At 39.8% G+C, this 19,549-nt stretch overlaps 1 protein-coding gene across 1 annotated transcript in view; it reads left to right on the plus strand.

The window, feature by feature from the left end:
* Nucleotides 1–19,549, plus strand: part of LOC108977814 (neuroligin 4-like) — a 117,751-nt gene that overhangs the window by 27,482 nt on the left and 70,720 nt on the right. The window contains exons 6-8 of the mRNA XM_018947734.1: nt 4,819–5,240; nt 11,101–11,219; nt 17,772–18,041. Of these exons, the coding sequence (XP_018803279.1) occupies nt 4,819–5,240; nt 11,101–11,219; nt 17,772–18,041 (811 nt within the window). The remainder of the gene's footprint in view (nt 1–4,818; nt 5,241–11,100; nt 11,220–17,771; nt 18,042–19,549) is intronic.

Below are 19,549 nucleotides of genomic sequence, written 5' to 3' on the forward strand. Positions count from 1 at the left end.
TGCTGTTGTGACCTAGAATCTTATATATGTATATACGAAGACACTTTTTGGCAGTTTCAGCACCTACTGCCCCTGCTTCCAAGGACATTTCTTAAAGTAATGCGCTGTGATATTATGGCCTWAATTTYCATTTRAACTTTTTCGAARGGTCGCCTGAGGTCTAGCTCAGCGCAATAGATATCGCCGTATTCCCTATGAGCCATTTTTGATCCATCTATGTAGATGCTGCAAGTTCCGCAGGCGGGTCGAACGCTTTTGCGCCAACCAAATTCTTTTACTTCTTCAGATATAGCCAGGGGTAGGTAGTCTCTTTTATTAACCGGCCCTCAGCCTATTGAGCTGTGTTAAAGGAAGGAGGCTCTCTTCTTCAGTCAAGGGTGAGCTATTTTGGGCGTTATACGCCTTATKAAAAAGCTTCTATGGAAGCTTCTAAATAAGCCAAACRTAGAGGAGAAAGTGCGGAAGGTATCAGCCACCTTATAGAGRTTGCCTGCCACCGAAATTAGAACCGTGGCTTTAGTAGCCAAGCGGCTATACTGGCTTTAAGCTCGCTRACTGTGCGCTCAAAAATAATTAAGAAGTACATGTCCTTGTTAGCATTAGCACCAAGCTTCATCCATATTTCACTCATATGGGTGCCCAATCACAGCAGAAACACCGGAAACTGCAAAGCTGATGCGCAGGTGAGGGCAACCTTCGCGGAATTATATGATTGTACTCATGTCGGCTGCCTTCTTGCGTTCTCACGTTGTACATTTGGATCTCCAGTGACCCTAGCAGGTGCTGGATTGTGAAATACTTTTGTTCAGAGTAAGCTGTAAGAGGCATTTGTTTGCTTCGCGGACAGATAAATCGACGTGTAAATAAAGCAGCCTCGCCTCTAAAGTAGTCAAAGTAAAAGAGTCTTAATTACGCAYGCTTTCCTGCTGGGTAGCTATCCCATCCATAACGGCATACATAATCGCGTGCATTTGCCGATCAGCAGCGGCTAGTTGTGCACATCCACGTATTAACCATCAAATGCCAGCTAAATGAGCACGCTATCAGTTTCGCCGGGACACATAATGCGAAATCACCCTCCCCAATGCCCTAAGCCGATAATAAATTTTGAATATGGTTTTTCTGTTTTGCTTGTTGTTTTTCATAAATTAATGGTCAGACAGCACGTTATAAGCAGTCACCGCCGAGAGTACGTGTAAGTGCATGGGCATGTGTGCGTGATTGTGTCTATTTGTGTTTCTGAAAAACTGCTAATTTGCTGAATTTTCACAGCTTATTTGGTTTCTGCTGTACGTCCGCAGACACAACCCCTCGGTCGGCGCGCTCCATGATTGAGCACAATGTTTTGACAACGTCCGCACATTTTGTTGTTTATYCATTGTCCATGTTGCTATTGTTGCAAGTGTGCACACGATAAACGTATTTGGAGCGTGAAGCGTTTGTCAGGTGGCCAGGGCTAATAGAAGGTGGCATAAATTAATTGTTGTTTCGCTGCTTCAATGATTTCGCAAACCTGTTCCGGTCGTGGAGCGAGGCACGAGTGCCCCTGCGTATGGCTTGCCATGTTGTCTACAGCGAAAACGCTTGAATGAGTAATGTATGCTCAAATATTGAGCATTTTGTACAACATAGAYTTTGTTTGTTGTCGGTAGTACAGCTGTACAACAACGTTTCGAACAGGTTTTAATGGAAAATGTACACAAAATAGGTGATTAATAGTGCCGGTGATTGGACGTGATTGACAGTTTTCTAGCAGATAAACAAAGAAAACGGAAAAGTATTGATAAATTGTTATGCGAGGGAAATGAATAACAAAAACATTTAAAGCATCCGAATATCTTTTAAGGATACAAATTTCTTTATTGTTTCCATAATAAAAATGTTTTCTTTATCGACTAAATTTACGTTGCTTTTGKTTTTGTACGTAAACCTTTTGAATTTCCAAAAGGCAGTTTCAGAAGCCAACATGGAAGACTTTTCAAACTAACTTTGTAGAGATTCAAAGAAGATACTTTGTTTAACTGCAGTGTMGGGCTGAGCACAGACAAGATAGTCAGTCCGAATCTATATGACGCCGAACTTTGGTGGCTTTTCGTTCCGCAGACAGCCAGATAGCTTGATGARTTTTCCTATGCTGGAATCAATACTACAAATAACCATATTTCGGCCCACGACGAAGTCGGTCAGACTCGACCCATTTGGAGATGTTTCATCATGGAGRCTGAMTTTCCCGACCGGTGTGTCAAAGATGCCTTCTTTGCCCAACGTGGCGAGGCAGTTCTAAGAGTTGCGCTCCGAGTGCTCATGAAAGGGATTTTTGGTCACATCGTCCTTATCGTTCATCCACCGGAGTGAATTACAGTACTCGGCGCCGGAGTCTCACTTCCGAATCCATATCGAACTTGTGCTCCTTTATAGAGTCACTGTAGTTAATTCCACAAGTACTAACTCGTTTCAGTCCTTGTCACAGCCTTTACTTTTACCAGGACATCAAACAGCTGATATTTAATGCATTAGCCGTAGTCGTCATCAAAAGCGTGGTCTCCGARGCTGTTGCTTCCTTTTCATGGAGTGCGTTTTTTTACRTAGCGGGTCCCAAACCCAGAGCACAACCCTTTAGCTCGCCTTCAAACCAATGTTCTTTGGCTTCTCAGTGTATGATTGGTCTAACAGCGGAAGTCGCGAGCTGCTTAAGTTATATATAAAACAATCACTCCTGTCTGCACTTAAGTGAATGGCGCTCGAAGAACTTTCCTCACTTGCGGAAACTTTTACACATGACTCAATCCTCCCCTCATCCTCATTGTCGAATTTAAGCTGTCACAGGCAACGGAATTAAATTAAATAAAAAAGTATATGCAGTTACTTCTAAGAGTAACCATATATGATTCTAAGTTTACCAGGTTCCCTTGCCTGGCCCTAGCTGTCGCTTCTCTAGCCGCATACCTTTGAGGACGGCATTGGTGAGAAGAACTCGATGGCGGAGAAAGACGATGCGTTTTTTCACAGATAAATAAAAGTGGGTARAATGGTTACTATCCACTTTGATAGTAAATCAGCGGCTTTGGCCTTCAATTCGCTGACYGTGCGCTCAAGATGAATGAAAGTTTGTCACGACTCATTATCTCAAGCATCGAGAACTTTTATGATTAAACTTGTTTTTGGGTGCTTAACCATAGCGGTATTGCAAACACTTTAAGTCTATTGTGCCACCAAGAAAAGGTAATTCAGTCTTAATAACGGCGTAATGCGTACGGTTAGGAGCTTATTTGTCTTCTTGTGGTACACTACTGCACTGACTGACTGGACTGTTAGGCCTCATCGCAAATCAGCAAGCGTTGGTTAACCACAAGCAGCTGTGCAGCCGTAAAGTCGCAGASTTGTCTTAGGTTCAAGGCATTTTTGTTAAAAGCTGGGATACAACTACAGGATTTACTTCAAAAAGAACCGTACATAGTCTAAGTGAGATGGCGAGGGATGCTGAGAAATTACTCATCTTACGTAGTCTAACCGAACCTAACCGAGCTGTCGATGGTGGTGTATCTAGAATAGGCGCAGCTTCTTCTAAGCACAAACAAGAAGTCGTTGATAATAAATGCAAGAGTCTATTATGCATGCGCGTGCGTTGCGTTGCGTTACGTGCGTGACAATAAATTAAAACGCGCTCAGTTTATGCTGCAACAACAACATGAGTTCGGCATAATGCCTGGGCAATATGCAGGTAACACACACACACGCCAAATACTATATATAGTGCGGCATAAATGTTTGCACGGGAGTGTGTATGTGTGCGACCAATTGCAGTAAATTGCTTGCTTGAAGGCTACACTTCTATTTATGATTATCCATGTCCACGCTCCCACGAACAACGCCCATAAACATGAGAGACAGATATTTTTATGCAGCAAAAACAACAACAACACATTAGCGTATGCCGTTGAATTAGTGCGACAGTTGAAACATTATATTAAAACGCACTTTTCGTATTAAAACTGCAACCCACGTGCGTGCTCACGCTTACGCGTCCAACGCATCTATATGTSTATGTAGTATGTATGCTTGTGTGTGCGTGTGCTTCTATAAATATTGGTCGCGCAAGCCTCAGCGAAAATATAGAAGCGATGTCCTTGCAGTATACTGACTGCAATRTACTGACGCACACACGCATATGCTATATACCGAAACAGACATATACACATATATATTATATACCTCGTGTATATATATATATGCTTTATGCGTTTGAACGCAGCAACTACTGACAGTCATTCAGTCGAGAGTAACACTTAACCTAAATACGGCGCAGGCTTTGTGACAGACAGACGGACACATTTGCAACTGTATTTGTGCATGTTAAGMTTGGCATAAGAAGAGCACGCACATAACGATGCTCACGCACGTACTCACACATCAAAGCATGGCATGCGGCATGTTGGTTTTCGCCAGCCATTGTAGCCTGCAAGTGCAGCTGCTTACATATGAGCATATATGTGACTATATACTCGATGCTGTGTATACCTGCGCCCCTCTTCACATATCCACCAACATTTGCGCATCTGAAAAAAARGTGCATATTTGTGCGCTAATTAGTGCGTAAATGCGCGTAGCAAAGCATTTTCTTTTTGGAAACTTTAAATTGAAATATTTCTTTTATGTTCTGTTACAAATTAATTCCACTGGTTGTCATATTTAAATACCGTGTAACAACAAAGTGGCGAAATTTCGCAARTCATATGAAAAGAAAAAAATATTTTTAACCCAGTACCTTTACGTTTAATACACCCTCGCCTATATTTCTGTATTTGGTCTACTTCGCAGATCGTTAACGAGTATACCGACTGGGATCGTACGTCGCAGCATCCGATTAATACACGCGACACCGCTGTGGCAGCGTTGTCGGATGCGCAATTCGTAGCGCCCATCATACGCACCGGTGACCAATTGGCCGCCAATTCGCCGCCGCCCATATCGACCAGCAGCAGCACAGGTGGCGGCACGTCTTCAGCGTCGACCGCTGCCGGTGCACAATCGGGACGTTGTTACTTCTACGTTTTCGACTACCAGACGAAGGACGGTGATTATCCGCAACGCATGGGCACGGTGCATGGCGAGGATTTGCCCTATATATTTGGTGCGCCGCTCGTGGATGGCTTTAGCCATTTCCCACAGAACTATACGAAGTCGGAGATAGCGCTGTCCGAGGCGGTGATAATATTTTGGACAAATTTCGCCAGAACTGGGTAAGTAWATAATACAATAATTATCTTCCAGGGCATCATGCCTCTCCTTCTTATACCTGATTTAATAAMAGGCCGAGACAATATGTGTAAAGGAGATAACACAGCCTCGCTTTCAGTGTAACTAAATACGATTTGTTTTATGGAGTATTTATAAAAGCCACCGACACTATATTTTTATCAAAAATCGCGAATTTTCTGCAAGAAAAACAAACTTTCAAAAATCGAATTAGATATATTTGTCACCCAAATGAAAAGAAATGAGCTGATTGTCCCTCTTATTCGCTTGATTTGGCTCCTTTTATACTCTATATAACACCACAGGGCTCTACTGATGTTTGGAAAGGAAGCACTATAAGTGACTAAAGAATGTCAAGGCAGTTTTCTATGCAAGGAATTGACTTTTTCTGAAGCTTGCAGTAAAGGTAACTATTGAGAAATAACCTGCGTGCGGTTGGGTTGGCAAACATATCATCTTAGCTGTAGTCACTTATTACAAAGTTAATACAAATCCTATCCTAACTTCAACAGGTACCTGCAACCATTACTTTAACATATATCCATTGGAGGTATCTTACCAATTAACTGCAAATCGATAAACCTTAGAGGTCATTCCAAAGGCTCACGACGCAAGGTAATGCGCTCACCAAAAGTGTCCATAAAAAAGTGTTTTTCCCCACATGTAGCGCTGTCTTGTTGAAACCAAAGGTCGTCCACATCGACATGGTCCAATTTAGACACTAAACAGCTATAAATACTCTATAGCATTCCTAATTGACTTTTTAGAATATCTTTGAAGAAATATGGACCAATGATTCCCTCTATCCATAGACCGCACCAAGAAAATTCAATACAGCGACTTTTCAAAGATGTAACGGATGTCTTATTAAGAACTTGTCATCGCTCCAAATGCCATTCAACCAAAAATGGACTTCGTCACTGAACCATATTTCCTTGTTAACAGATCAATTGAATATTCCTTGTCCTAGCATAGTAAAACACATATTTTTCGCAAAATTTCGGTTTATTTTTTGTTCAACATAGCTTCCTGCAAGGATGATACACTAATTACTGCGACCCTTCAACTTTTCGATACAATTTTTGTGGCATGATTTGTTCTTTGCTTCTSTTTCGATGAYCTCTTCATTCGACGAAAAYTTCTTCCCAGCAAGCGTTCTTTTGAGATCTGAGAACAGAAAGTAGGCAGTGAAGGCCAGATCTKTAGTATATGGTAGATGCGGATTCWTTTCGAAGCCCTATACACGAATTTTGCCATCATTTTCACTGACTTGTGGCAGGGTGCATTGTCTTGGCTCCTTTTCTTCAAATGTGGCCGTTTTCGTCAATTTCGTTCTTTAAGTGGTCCAAAATGTTATTTAATAGACGCTGTTGTTAATCCTGTTTCCTGTTCAAAGTAGTCAGTAATGGAATAACTTTTCTATTAACATACCGACGCCATAACTTTGCTATCCCAGCGGGTTCATCGGATGCAGTCTACTCAGATGACTGCCGATTGGACTTCGGAATGCAATTATGGAACCATATTTCATCCATTGTCACATACCGATGCAAAACTTKGGGTTTATTAGGTTTGAACATMTCCAAACACTGCRYCGAATCAACAGCTCGTCGTTGTTTTTGGTCCAAAAAGAGTTCGCGTGGCACCCACTTTACACAGAGCTTTCTCGTCCCTAAATATTTTCTCAAAATATATCCAACATATTCCATTGATATCTTCAGAATCTCAGCTATCTCGAACAACTTGAGAACTTACGAGAATCCGAAATTAGTTCGAGGCATCTTCAATGCTTATTTCGTACATCTAAACTTACCAATCCTTGTTGGTTGCTTTATCTATGGCTGTGTTTGGAAAATCGTCCTCAAACAAAGTTTTTGCTTCGACTGTATTTTAATTCAAAAGGCAATTGTTGAAAGCGGGATCGGTAGTCATTTTGTTTTGAACCCTCTCACCAAACGTGTAAAGCGCTTGATTCAATTGTTGCATGAACCGTATTTTGTAAACGCGCGAGTCAAGATCCTTCCTTAAGTTCCATAAAGTGGATGGACACAGCTCCAATTGTTGCTAGCGATGGTGGATGCACGCATTCAGGTCTTCTTCGGTACTTTGAGCTACAGTAGCGATCTCTTACCGATAAGTTCTGTACGGCTTCTCTGAGAATACACATTATCCATTAGAGTAAAAGTGTTTTGAAACCGATTCATTATTGCCCGTGATACCGATCTGCTGGTCAATTATGTTGACCAAATATTGGAAGTAAACCGAAGCATTATTTTGGTAATAAATTTGCACAAATTGCTGGCGTTATGCCGGAGTCAGTCTGTTCATTATGAAATGGTAAACCAAACAAAATAAATGCGATATAAATCAAGCAACAGCCCTCAAAAAACTTTTGAAACAAGTATTGCCTTATTGAAAATCACACGTCTAAAAAAAAACGTCCGTTATAATTGAAAATGTATCCAATTCACACGTAATTTTTGGTCTTAACTGTGGCATTGAACGAAAAAATAACGGCCGCTGATGGATATATGCAGCAAAATTCAATTTTGTTCTGCTTTGTAAATATGTATGATGGTGCCATTGCGACTGAAAAAACTCTCGTTTTTCCGTTTCTCATCCAAAACTATTTTTTGCCGAATTCGCCAGCATCGACACGTGTCGTAAATAAATAAAAGAAACATTTTGTAAAATTAATCCAAATTAAATGTAAAAAAAATGTGTTGTCAAAGAAAGGTCTCACTGCGAGTTGAATGTTGGTAGCCCGCTTTCACACACATATACAGAAAAGTGCCTCATAAAACATATTATTATTCGCTTAGTTTTTATTTATGGAATTTTCATTTTTAATTTCAGGCTTTATGTTTTTGCGCATCACGATAAAGTGTAGAGTATTTAACATCGAGTGTCCTTAGTACATTATGACTGTTGGATTCTCATTTACTTCGCTTCGTTCGCCCAGAATGCCATTCCAGCACTTGTCTAGCGAGTACAAAGAGCTTCAACACACATTTACAATACTTTTAGCACAATTGCTGCAACCCTGTAGGGAATAGGAACGCTTTACAAACTCACCTCCAACGCACTAGTCGTGGGCTAATTGGTGGCTTATTGTTTTTTTTTTTTTTTTCTTTTCACTTACGAATGAAATTTTTTAAACAAATGGCATATTTTTACAAATGATGTCACATCTTTTTGATATTAACCGACAAAAAGCGAATTTCACAAATCTCCCATAACCGCGAACAGCTGTTGGTTTTCGTGTGCAGCTTCTCATATTACCATCACATGCGCGGATTTTACATTGCCTGCTGAGGGCCAATTGTTGTTAGAAAAACTTCTACAGTAAACTTTCGACTTTTCGAATTTTCCTACCGGCAAAGGAACCGTTCATTTTTCGTGCCTAGCACACTCGTTTGACGCGTTAAAAGTCCTGCAAGGCAGCTACTCTCTGCATGCGCCCACACTAACGCCGCAATAGAGTTTTCATGTTTGCGTCGCATGCCCACATAACCGACAAGGGCGATATTGTTCATCGCCCTTTTCAAATTTATGTGTTTACACTTAGCTACATATGTGCCTATGTATGTGTATGGCTGTGTATAAACGCTTTATGTAGAGAGTGTTGAAGTGCACTGTTAATGTTCGTCACTTTGGATTTCCAACACTTTTCTGCCGTTTAAACAGAAAAGCTGTGTTGAAAAGCCAGCATTCATTTGAAGAAGATGCAGAGCGATAAAGTTTAGATATAAATATATATAAGTACGGCAGTGATGTATCTCAATTAAGTTAACAAAGGCATTACAATTAATACAGTAGCTTTCAAAATATCTGCAAATGATGGAAGGTTAAAAATCATAAGCAAGCCTCTATTTTGTTTTTATCCCTAGATGTGGTGTGGAGTAAAAATTTACAATTTATGTTAGCTATTTATATCGTATGGGRTCCCATGTGTCACCTCGGCATTATGGGAAAATACATGCACAATAGTATTGTTCAAAGTATTTTCCAAATGAAGCGCTAATAGAATATTTTTCCAATTCTGACAATTTGTGGATTTTATGGTACAAGCTCTCAGCTGGTTTGGCGGCCAAAAATGAATCAAGCCAATTTGTGTTACCCAGTTCTGATGTGAACCATATTCCAGTGTTCCGTCTCAACTGCAACAAATAGTTGTCAGTAGAGAGAAGCAAGGTCTGGACTACGAACTGAGAAAAGTCCGAGTTCTKATCGCATCAAATAAAGAGCGTTATCTTGACATCATGGATATTCGGATGTGACGTCGATTTGGCTGTAGGGCCAGGTTTCACATACGATTTTTMTACTTTTGYAACATGTTGTTACAAAGTACTACAATAGTTTTGTTCACCTAACGGTTGTACGTATCAACTAAAACTAAGCGAGAAAGATATATCGTTATACATATMTTCTTCTTTACTGGCGTAGATATACATATCACCGTACTGTCCATCCGCCTGGACAAGCTGTAACTTGAGTAAAAATTGAGGTATCTTGATGAAACTTGTAGCGCGCGTTGCACCTGCACGTCGGTCACCTGTGGGGAAAAATTTTGAAAGAGTAGGCGTGGTCGAGTYCTCAAAAAAGTACATATCTTCTGAACCCCTGAAGCTATAACAACCAAATTCGCTGAGCACAAATACTCTAAGAACTCCAGTGTGAAAATGGATGAGATGGCGAGATAACTCCTTTCGCTCCCCATATAACGATTCTGTTAAAAATTACTAAAACCGAAGAAATCAATAACTCAATACTCCAGAGACATTAGATTTTTCTTTCGAGATTTTATGGGAGGGCTTTATGGGAATCGGCGGTAAAATTGGACGATGGGCGTAGCTTCGCGCACTTTTTGGTGAAATGCCATATCTCGGGACCCGACCGACCGACGGTCGCGACCGTCCGAATTCGACTAAATTTAGTACATAGCATTCTTCTCGTATTCCCATGTTACAGTGTAAAAATTGGCGAAATAAGACCACGACCACTTCCAGTATAACACAATTTTAAATTCCATTTGATTCTTTCACTTTACAGTACAAAAACCAAAAAGTAATTAATATAACGGTATACAATTTTGCGCCAATAATTTCTTTAGAGTGTTCTTTCTTACAACCAAAAATTCTCCAAATCTCACCAAAACTGCTCAAGCCCCTCGGTATCGAATATGTGAAGCTCCATACTATGGTTGCCTTTTGACCGAAAATATCGGTCAATGTGYGAGATATATAATATAATTGAAATACGGACAGAATCCTTTCCTGATAATAGTATCTCTGTATATCAAAAGTGAGTTGAAACGGGTCAATACCTCCCTTAGCTCCCACATAACTAATAYAAAGATTTTCGAACTTCCTGGTAACTTYATAGTGCATTTGTCGGCCAATATTTGAGTAATGTCAACGAAAATTACAGAAAGTATTTCACTCAAAACAGTATATATTTGTGCTTAAAATAGATGCAATCACACTAAAACTTGACCCAGCSCTCATATAACAAATAACAGAATTTTCGAACATACGACGACTTCACTCTATATGAAAGGTTAATGAAACCCATGGAACATTTATTAGAACCTCCTGAAATAAATAAACACAAAGTACATATGTATTTGAGTGAAAAAATTTATTTTTGTTTACAGTAACATATACTGAGAAAACCGCATAAGCAGCATTTCCACTGACTGTTCTGAATACTGAAACAAAAATATATAATAAACAAGTTACGCACTCTTTTGGAAAACCGCCTGCATAGTTATAGACCCAATATATTATTCTGTAATTTTATTTCAATTAACTATTCATAAAATCCTCTCTTTTTTCCTTCCAGCAATCCCAATGAGCATCATCGCCAAGACTCCGTGCTACCCGCCTCCAAGGAGCGGAATCGCTTCCGCAGCACCATTTGGGAAAATTATGATCCGCTGCATCAAAAGTATCTCGAAATCGGTAAGTTKCCAACACTGTATGTGTTAAATTAACTACYTTTTATTAATGAAGTCATATTTATGGCAGTTGTTAACTGAAAGAAACTTTTTAATTAGCTTCTCTCTCACCTCGGCGTAAGTTTGTAAGAACACAATGTATGTAGGTCTAAACTGCGCCCTTCGCATTTAGTTTCATTAGCACTTTTTATAGAATATTGTTTCACTCAATGCAAAGTAATTTTGCTCACAGCAGCTACATCATTTCCGGTCATTTATTGGGTAATTGTGTTAATCATCGAACTTTGGGCGCCGCAATCGGAACAAATCGCCATTAAATGTATTTACATTTGTGTGAGGACTAAGCGCCACTTCCTCAGCTACTTCTCTTACACCAAACGGTGGACGTCTCTTTGCACTGAGGCGTACTTGTAAGTGTTATTAGCGGCTGCAAATTGCTTCACTGCTGTGTCACATTGTTTGTTTATTTATTTGCTTTATAGGTGTWTTTGTGCCTAAGTTTCTCTTGTTGCTTATTTTGCTGTCGAAATTGATAAACGCATTCTTCTTTTAAGTATGTATGCCTGTTCCTTATTGCGAGCGTTACCAAAAACAAAAATTGTTTATTTTGACAATGCTTACTTATAATTTGATCAATCGTCAATATGCCGCCGTAATGGCAATATCTATACCCACCTCAACRTGACTTGCTTCTTGCTTAGACCTAATTGATCCACAGCGGTAACAAGCTGTTCGCGTGAGACCCACCTGGCGCGCACCATAAGACGCAGCTACAGTCGAATTCCTAAGAATTTAAAAAGGCTGTTGTTAGGATTAAGCGCGTGAAAAGAACAGCAGGTGTGCCATTTCAGGCCAAGTTGTACTAGCATTTGTCAAAACTTCCGAAAAGAGCGACACTCCAATATTTGTGCTTGGGTGGCAATAGCCAAATGTTGCACAATAATTGACATAAATATAATGATGTGTGGAACGAAAATATATTTTGATATGCAAAAGATGACACKTGACTAGATGACATGACACACAAGCGACGTTTGATGAGTTCTCAAGAAATGAACATAAATTTTATTCCCACAACAGGCAAGTGGAATTCAAAGCACATAGCAACAGAAGAATATACATAAGAAGAGGTCAATTAAAAAGTCTCCGGCCGATAAATATAACTATTAGAATTAAATACACATGAGTTTAACATTCTCTAAACTTGCTTGTTGTTCAAACAGTGCATGTATAAATTTGACAGCTATCGGATCACTAGTTTGTGAACTATATCATTTTGAGTGAAGCAACTTTTGTTGTTGTGGAAAAAAGGGTTGAAAAAAAATTTCACCTATTGATACAATATTGCTTTTTGAATATTGCTCGGTGATGACTTTCCATACACTGCTCCAGAAAAATCAACCAAACCAAAGGATTAGTATGCTGAACTGCGGGCGTGATGAAATGACCACCGAAAACAGTGAACGCAGTGAAAAGCGGACTTCGATTGCTTCCGCATTCACTGTGCCATATTCTACAGATCTGACCGCTAATTTCCTATTCTCAGATCACAAAAGAACGTTCGTTGGGAAGAAAGAATTAAGAGATGATCGCGGAAGCTGAGGCCTATTTTGAAGCAAAGGACTAATCGAACTAGGAAAATGTTAGCGGAAACTTATAGGTTCGATATAACTAGTTAATCGCCCTTAAACGTTATTATGTTGAATAAAAYAAGAAAAAAAATTTTCAAATAAGGGTATTTGCTATGGTAGGCCCTGGACTTTTCAACTGACTTGTGACTCTTGCAGGAACTTTTCCAGTTATTTCATCCAGTTCTAGCCTCTTCACTTGACTTCCTTTCCTCCATATTAGTTATTTCGATATCGAAGTTTCTTCTTCAAGTTAGAATAGGTCAGTCTTTTCATCGACTATCTTATGGATTTCAATAGATAGCGTATCGACTGGCTGTGTCTGCAACTCGTCACAGAAAATGCCTGAGTCAGCAACATTTTCTTTTGAGAATTTCAAGCCGCAGTGATGTTTCGTTGGAGTGTTAGAAACGGTGACAGGCGGACATTGTWTCAAATAAAGGTTGCTTGGCCTTTTTTTAAGGTTATCTTCTTCTAATTTATGTATTTTAAAACATAAAATTTGTATTGCATAAGTTTGAACTACAACAACATTATAACAGCTGCAGCTATAAATAARTCATATAACTATTTGCATACCCATACATTCACGACTTGTGCGAAAAATCCAAATAAACCACATTACAAAAACAACAATAACCAATTTTAAATAAGTGGAGAGAGCAAATAGACAAAACGATGCGAAAAACTGCCAGCAACAATACGGAAATACATATATAGTAAATGGTGCATTATTAATTTCGCCTTATCTCATCTTCACAGCGAGATTTGCCAACACACACACATGCGGAGCCGATTGATTTACGCACGGCGAGCGCAGACAGCATTTGCTACAACAACTTCTCGCTTATATGCTGCTCGATGAAGTACTCACACGGCTGCWAGCACGTGCGGTCTCAAACGCAGCAACCGTGGAGATTTCCCTAATTACGTATACGCCATGACATGCACGCTTGCTGGTAGGCTGCTTTGATGCTTGCCATTYGTTGTGTAACGGTTGACAACTGCTGAAAAGCCCTAGCAACGTGTAGCATAATTACGCACACTGCCCCTATAACGGTTATGTTGAAAGCTACTAAAATTGCGATAAATCKATAACTAAATATAATAACTAACAAGCATTAAATTTCTCAAATAAGAAGGAAGAAACTAACTTTATAGAAGMAGGTATAAAAATTCACCTCTTGAGGGGAAATTGGGTGCAATATGCTCTTAAAATTACATATGCTGGATTCTTAGCTGAATTTCTTCCGGTAAAATTTGAATGCTGTCAGTGGACGAACAATGCGAGAGGTTTTCTTAGATTATTTCCTTAATAGAGAAATGTCATCAAAGGAAATGGAGCACAGGATTGCTAACAAATTATTATTGGAGTCTTGAAAAATACCTTCCAGAAGCCAAAAATTCTGTTCCATATTAAGCAATAATKTCTCTAAATATACGCACTGCGGYCTATATTTTTTAACAAAATATATATAATATTTGGATGTCATAAGAAAACCTGATGTTCAATTTCTTTATTCACATATTATTGCTTAGTGGCCCTAGTACAATCAAAGCTTGACATGAGTTTTCAATTTGAAGAGTTTCATACTCAAAGAAYTTGAAATTTTGTTCAACCTGCGTTATCGGTTAGCTATCGGTTAGCTATCGATCCCCCTAAAAACGCAAGTCTATAAATTTGCCACAATATTTAGCAATTTCCGCTTCACATCCACTGGTAGGCTTASACAGCAGAATTCATCGTATAAACAATGATTTGAGCAGAATTTTACTACAGAAATACTTTTCCGATCAATATCCCGACGCAGTCACCTAGCAAGCCACTGTGTCATTGTGGTGGAAATAAACATCGATTTTCGCTGCAAAACTCACAGGTAATCAGTTGAGCTCTCCAGGTGTTTTGAGGTTACTAGTACATGCCAACAGTCAAGGTATAGTACATGCTGTATCAAAGGAAAATATAGGTAACCCTACACACATGCAGCTACATATACTATATGTACATACCAAGTAAATGCGGCTAACCCCTTTGGGTATAGAAATCAAAACTGCGGCTTTGAGTTGGGCTGCATGTAAAGCTGGATTGCGGCGGAGCGAGTGGTGTGCCGCAAACAACGTAACAGCAACCCCGCTAGAGACTGGTAGGCCGTGTAGCATAAGCGCTGTCATGCTTAAATGCCACAAATACATGAGTTACATATGCATTCGCAATACGAAAATATTCAAATTTGTACACATTTGCGCCAAGCATATGCCGCCTGGGATTAAATTTGCTGCTTGATACGATAAGCCGTAAAGCAGATGTGGCAGTGACGTGCCAAACTCCCTGTACTGTAGTCAGCTACACACATTTCATGGCACCCGTGCTGCCTCATCTTGAAATTCCCGCGATAATCTCTCCTTATAGGCCTTGTATGTATGCTTACCGCCTCTTCGCATTTCACGGTGTGTCACGCCAACCTCAAAACGAACTTTTAAAATTAAGCAACAAAAGTTTTAACGAAAATAAAACTCCAAGTTAGGCACATATACACACATGGAAATATGCAAATGCTCGCTACCGGCAAGTTATTGCTTTAAAGCTGGCGAAAGTTGCGTACGGAAGCCGCGTAGCAACAAGAAAAAGTGTGAGAAATTAAAAGATGTGGAGCTTGCGTTGCTGTTCAAATTGATATGCGCATAAATGTTGATAAATTCGAATATTCCAGCACGAGATATACAAGTATGTAGGTATTACCAACACACATATGCTTATGTAAACTGCAGCCCCTTCTAGTGCTCATCGCACAGGTGCAAATGTGTTCGTTTGATCATGTAGCGCATGTCATGGCATTATCTCGAATTCWCGATTCAGAGAAGGTGAAATAATACTTGGCTTCCGGCTTTAGATTAGCAGTTAACATATGGCACTTACAAACTTGCTTTGTACATGCTAATGCACCTCTGATGGAACTACACACGTGCACTGATGAGTGAAGTGCGTAAAGTTCGCGTGTTTCACATTTATTTCATTTATTTTATTACAGACCGTTGTTKTATGAACAATTTTGTTCTTATCTAAATTGTAATACTTTTTATCAAGATCGAAACTTTTTGCGATGAGCAACATGCACACACGATAATTTTCAATCTCAAAATGATGATTAAAGACATGCAAACTCATATGGCTTACGGTAGCAAATACTAAAACCAAGACTTTCAGGGATATTTATAGGCTAACGCTAGCAAAGACATGACCCATCTTGCAAACCCAAAATCCATTAAATTTCGATGCTGAGGATTTCAATTTTGAAAGATTACAATTCTTCGAAAATTTACCCAGTTTGACACAAAATGCTTAAGGGGTTACACGTGCTGCCTCGATCAAAAAACGTTCTTTTTCCCATAACTTTTTTTTTTCATATAAAAAATTAAATTTGGTTTTAATTTTTTTTTTTTTTTTTGTTTTATTATTCCTGAGCTAGATATTTTACAAAGATTTTTTTGGAAAATATCAATGCGACATCATTTCCAGCCGTTTCTCGCTCGAGAGATCAACCATTCACATCTGTATCCATAAAACTATCTCGAATCAACTTGAGCACTTAGAACAATATTCTCGAGCTATTACAGCATGAAATAGGACAATGCAAAAATCAATATTTTGCAGTCGCAAAACTCAAGCCTCACATTATTTGCTCAAACTCGCATATAATATCTCATCATATGTGACAAGGAGTGATAAGGAAAACTAAATGTTTACGTAATTCCATACAATGCTTTATTATCGCTTATGATGACTACTCTTTTTGATCCAATACAAGTACAAGCATGTCACTGTTTCATCCAATTTTCCATAAACTTGTTACAATCCTCGGCGGGACGGCGGCATGGCCTTCAGTGCCTTCAACGAATTTTGCCTTTTCCGTTATCGGCTCATTTTTGTAGCGACCTGCGCTAGATTATTGAATAATTTCACCGTCATATTGGTAAACCCACGTCCTGTCACGATTAATGATGTCTTTGACGTATGTATAAAGAGTCCCCAGCTGTGTTGTCATGCGGTGATTTTACCACCTCTATCGACAACATTTTTGTATATGCAAGTTTTTTGCTAATAGTACAGCTTTTACTTGCTTCATAATCGAAACATGAATCGAAATATATTGAATCGATACATAAGTGCTGCTGAAATCATCTGTTATCTCCCTGATGCCTGTAAAATGTTATTAAGGCATCTCTTTCGATGTTATCGTTAACAGCGGAGTATGGACCTCTCACATGAACGGCACGTCCCTTCGCTAGCTCGTTGAAAATAAATATTGTCACACTTTTTAAATTTTATTGCATAATTTCTTTCCGGTAAGGGTTAGTCTACGCTTTTGCGCACCCCCGCAACGTTCCCCAAGTTTATTTCAATTCTAAGCACTAAGCGCCWGCACGGATAATACACTATATACTACTCCATATCTACGCACACACTTTCTAATCCATTATTATTTTACACAAACTCATGCACTTTCCAATATTAAGTTATAACACCAAAGGGAGAAAAGTGTATGTCGCCTTGCTCAATGTCAAGTTCATTTCTCTTTGTCATCCGCCGCCACACACCCAAACCAGCGCAGACAAAGAAAACAACAAACGCCGTCTCTATGTTATCTCAATTTATCTAGAAAGGGATAATCCGCTCCGATTGGAAAGTCAAAACCGCAAGCAAAAACTTGTGGTTTTATTGTCATAAATTCATAACTTATATAATATTTTTGTATGTCTGTATGTATTTGAAAGCATTTCTTTGCTGGTGACTTTGTATGTTAAGAAGTAACCTTTTTCCTTTTATACAGCAAAAAGAAGATGAAGTGCTTTATCTTTTTCAACTGTTGTCATACCCATGCAGCTTTAACCTATTTCTACAACTCCTTCTCCCTTTTTGCTCGTTTCAGGCATGAAGCCACGCATCAAGAACCATTTCCGCGCACACCAGCTCTCGATTTGGCTGCGCCTCATACCCGAGCTGCATCGCGCCGGCATGGAGGATGTCATTACGCGTCACAATTTATTTAAAAATCATGATGACATGAACTTGTATGAAGGGCCCGTGAAACCGGATCCCTTCGCTTCGACGCGCCTGCTACTCATCGACGATGCGCTGCTGCGTAAGGCTGGACGTGGYGGCAATCTGACAGGCAGCTACATAAGCGGCGTCTTGGGCGGTAAGTTGTCATTCATTTACTTTATATATATATTTTTTTTTTTGAACCGTTCAACACACAAAAGGCAAATAGGCAAATATTTAGCGGAATATACTACACACATATATAGGTATATATATAGGCTTGGCCATGGCGCGTACTAAGCTTACTAAGYAAATATGTGCGATGACCGAAAACCTTGTTGAAAGAGCGGTCAATTGAGGATTCGTGTACGCAACTGTGTGTGTTACGCCCACTGTGTTTGTCGAAGCGCACAGCTTATAAGACACAACGACATTTCAACAAACATGGCACGCTGCACGCACGGTTTACAGCATTTTACGCTGGTGCCGCAATGTCTGTGTGTCTGTTCGTTCGTCTGGCTGACCTGTTGTCTATCACTTGAACCCACAGTAAACATACAAACAATGTGTTGGTGCGTTGTCCTTGAGCAAACACACATTTGTTTTACCCAGCGACTGATGAACTCTCGACTTTGCTCGCTGTAAGCCTCAGCCTCACTTGTATTCAGAGTAGACGTGTCGACTTGTAGCATTGGATGGGCAATCGAACTGAAGTAGGCCACAATGTGACATTTCAATCGTTTCAGTGCAGCGGAGTGGTTCGTGATTTCACATTCCTTTTGGCTCTTCGCTGTGGGCAGCGCAATCAACGCCAAGTCGTACGCTGACTTGTTGTCTTTCACTATGTTGCCACATCAACGTCRTCTTCTTGCTCGAAACACAACTAAACGTTAAACAACTCTTTCAAAAGTGTCAGATGGTTCATTTAGTCTCAAGAGTGCAGTGTGTTGTTGCGGCAGCCATTTTGTTTCGTATAAGTGACCAATAATGCTACCAGTGGACTTAASCTTGTGGCACACTTTTGGTCAAGCCAAGGGGTTTAATTTTAATTTCACTGTTTTAGTTAGTTACGCCGATCRATTCTAAGCTCTTTACGCTACTAGTTGTTCCAGGTTTAGCTCTCCAGTTGCTTCAATATTTTCCACGCTTTACTGCTTACTCGTTTTTTTTTTTTTCGCTGCCAGTCCTGCATAAGCACAACAAAGGACCTATAGCGAACCAATATCTTACCAATACATCTTAGTTCGAGAAATAAGCTGCGAGTATATAAAGTACAGTTTCGTGCAGAGTACAGTTCTAAAGGTTTTTTCTACTTTATTAGCGTATACACCACTTACGCGGTYATAGCCGAGTTGGCAATAGAGCCCCAGTATTTTCKCARTTTRACACCAATTGRAGATTCCAACTAYAGCCAAGTTCMACCYGGYCTTTCCAACAGATTGTAGGTCTTCCTCGGCTTCCCCCGGCGCGTACTGCGTCGAATACTTTCAGCGCTGGAGTGTTTTCCTCCCTTCGAACTATATGACTTAGACAGCGGAGCCGCTGCCTCTTAATTTGCTGAACTGTGCCAATGTCGTTATATATCTCGTAGAACTCATAGTTCCACCGAACACAATGCTCGCCGCTGCCAATGCGCAAAGAACCATAACTCTTCCACAGAACCTT

The sequence above is a fragment of the Bactrocera latifrons genome, unplaced genomic scaffold, assembly GCF_001853355.1.
Source record: "Bactrocera latifrons isolate USDA-ARS-PBARC rearing strain unplaced genomic scaffold, ASM185335v1 scaffold_96, whole genome shotgun sequence".
In the NCBI taxonomy this organism is placed as follows: Eukaryota; Metazoa; Arthropoda; class Insecta; order Diptera; family Tephritidae; genus Bactrocera; species Bactrocera latifrons.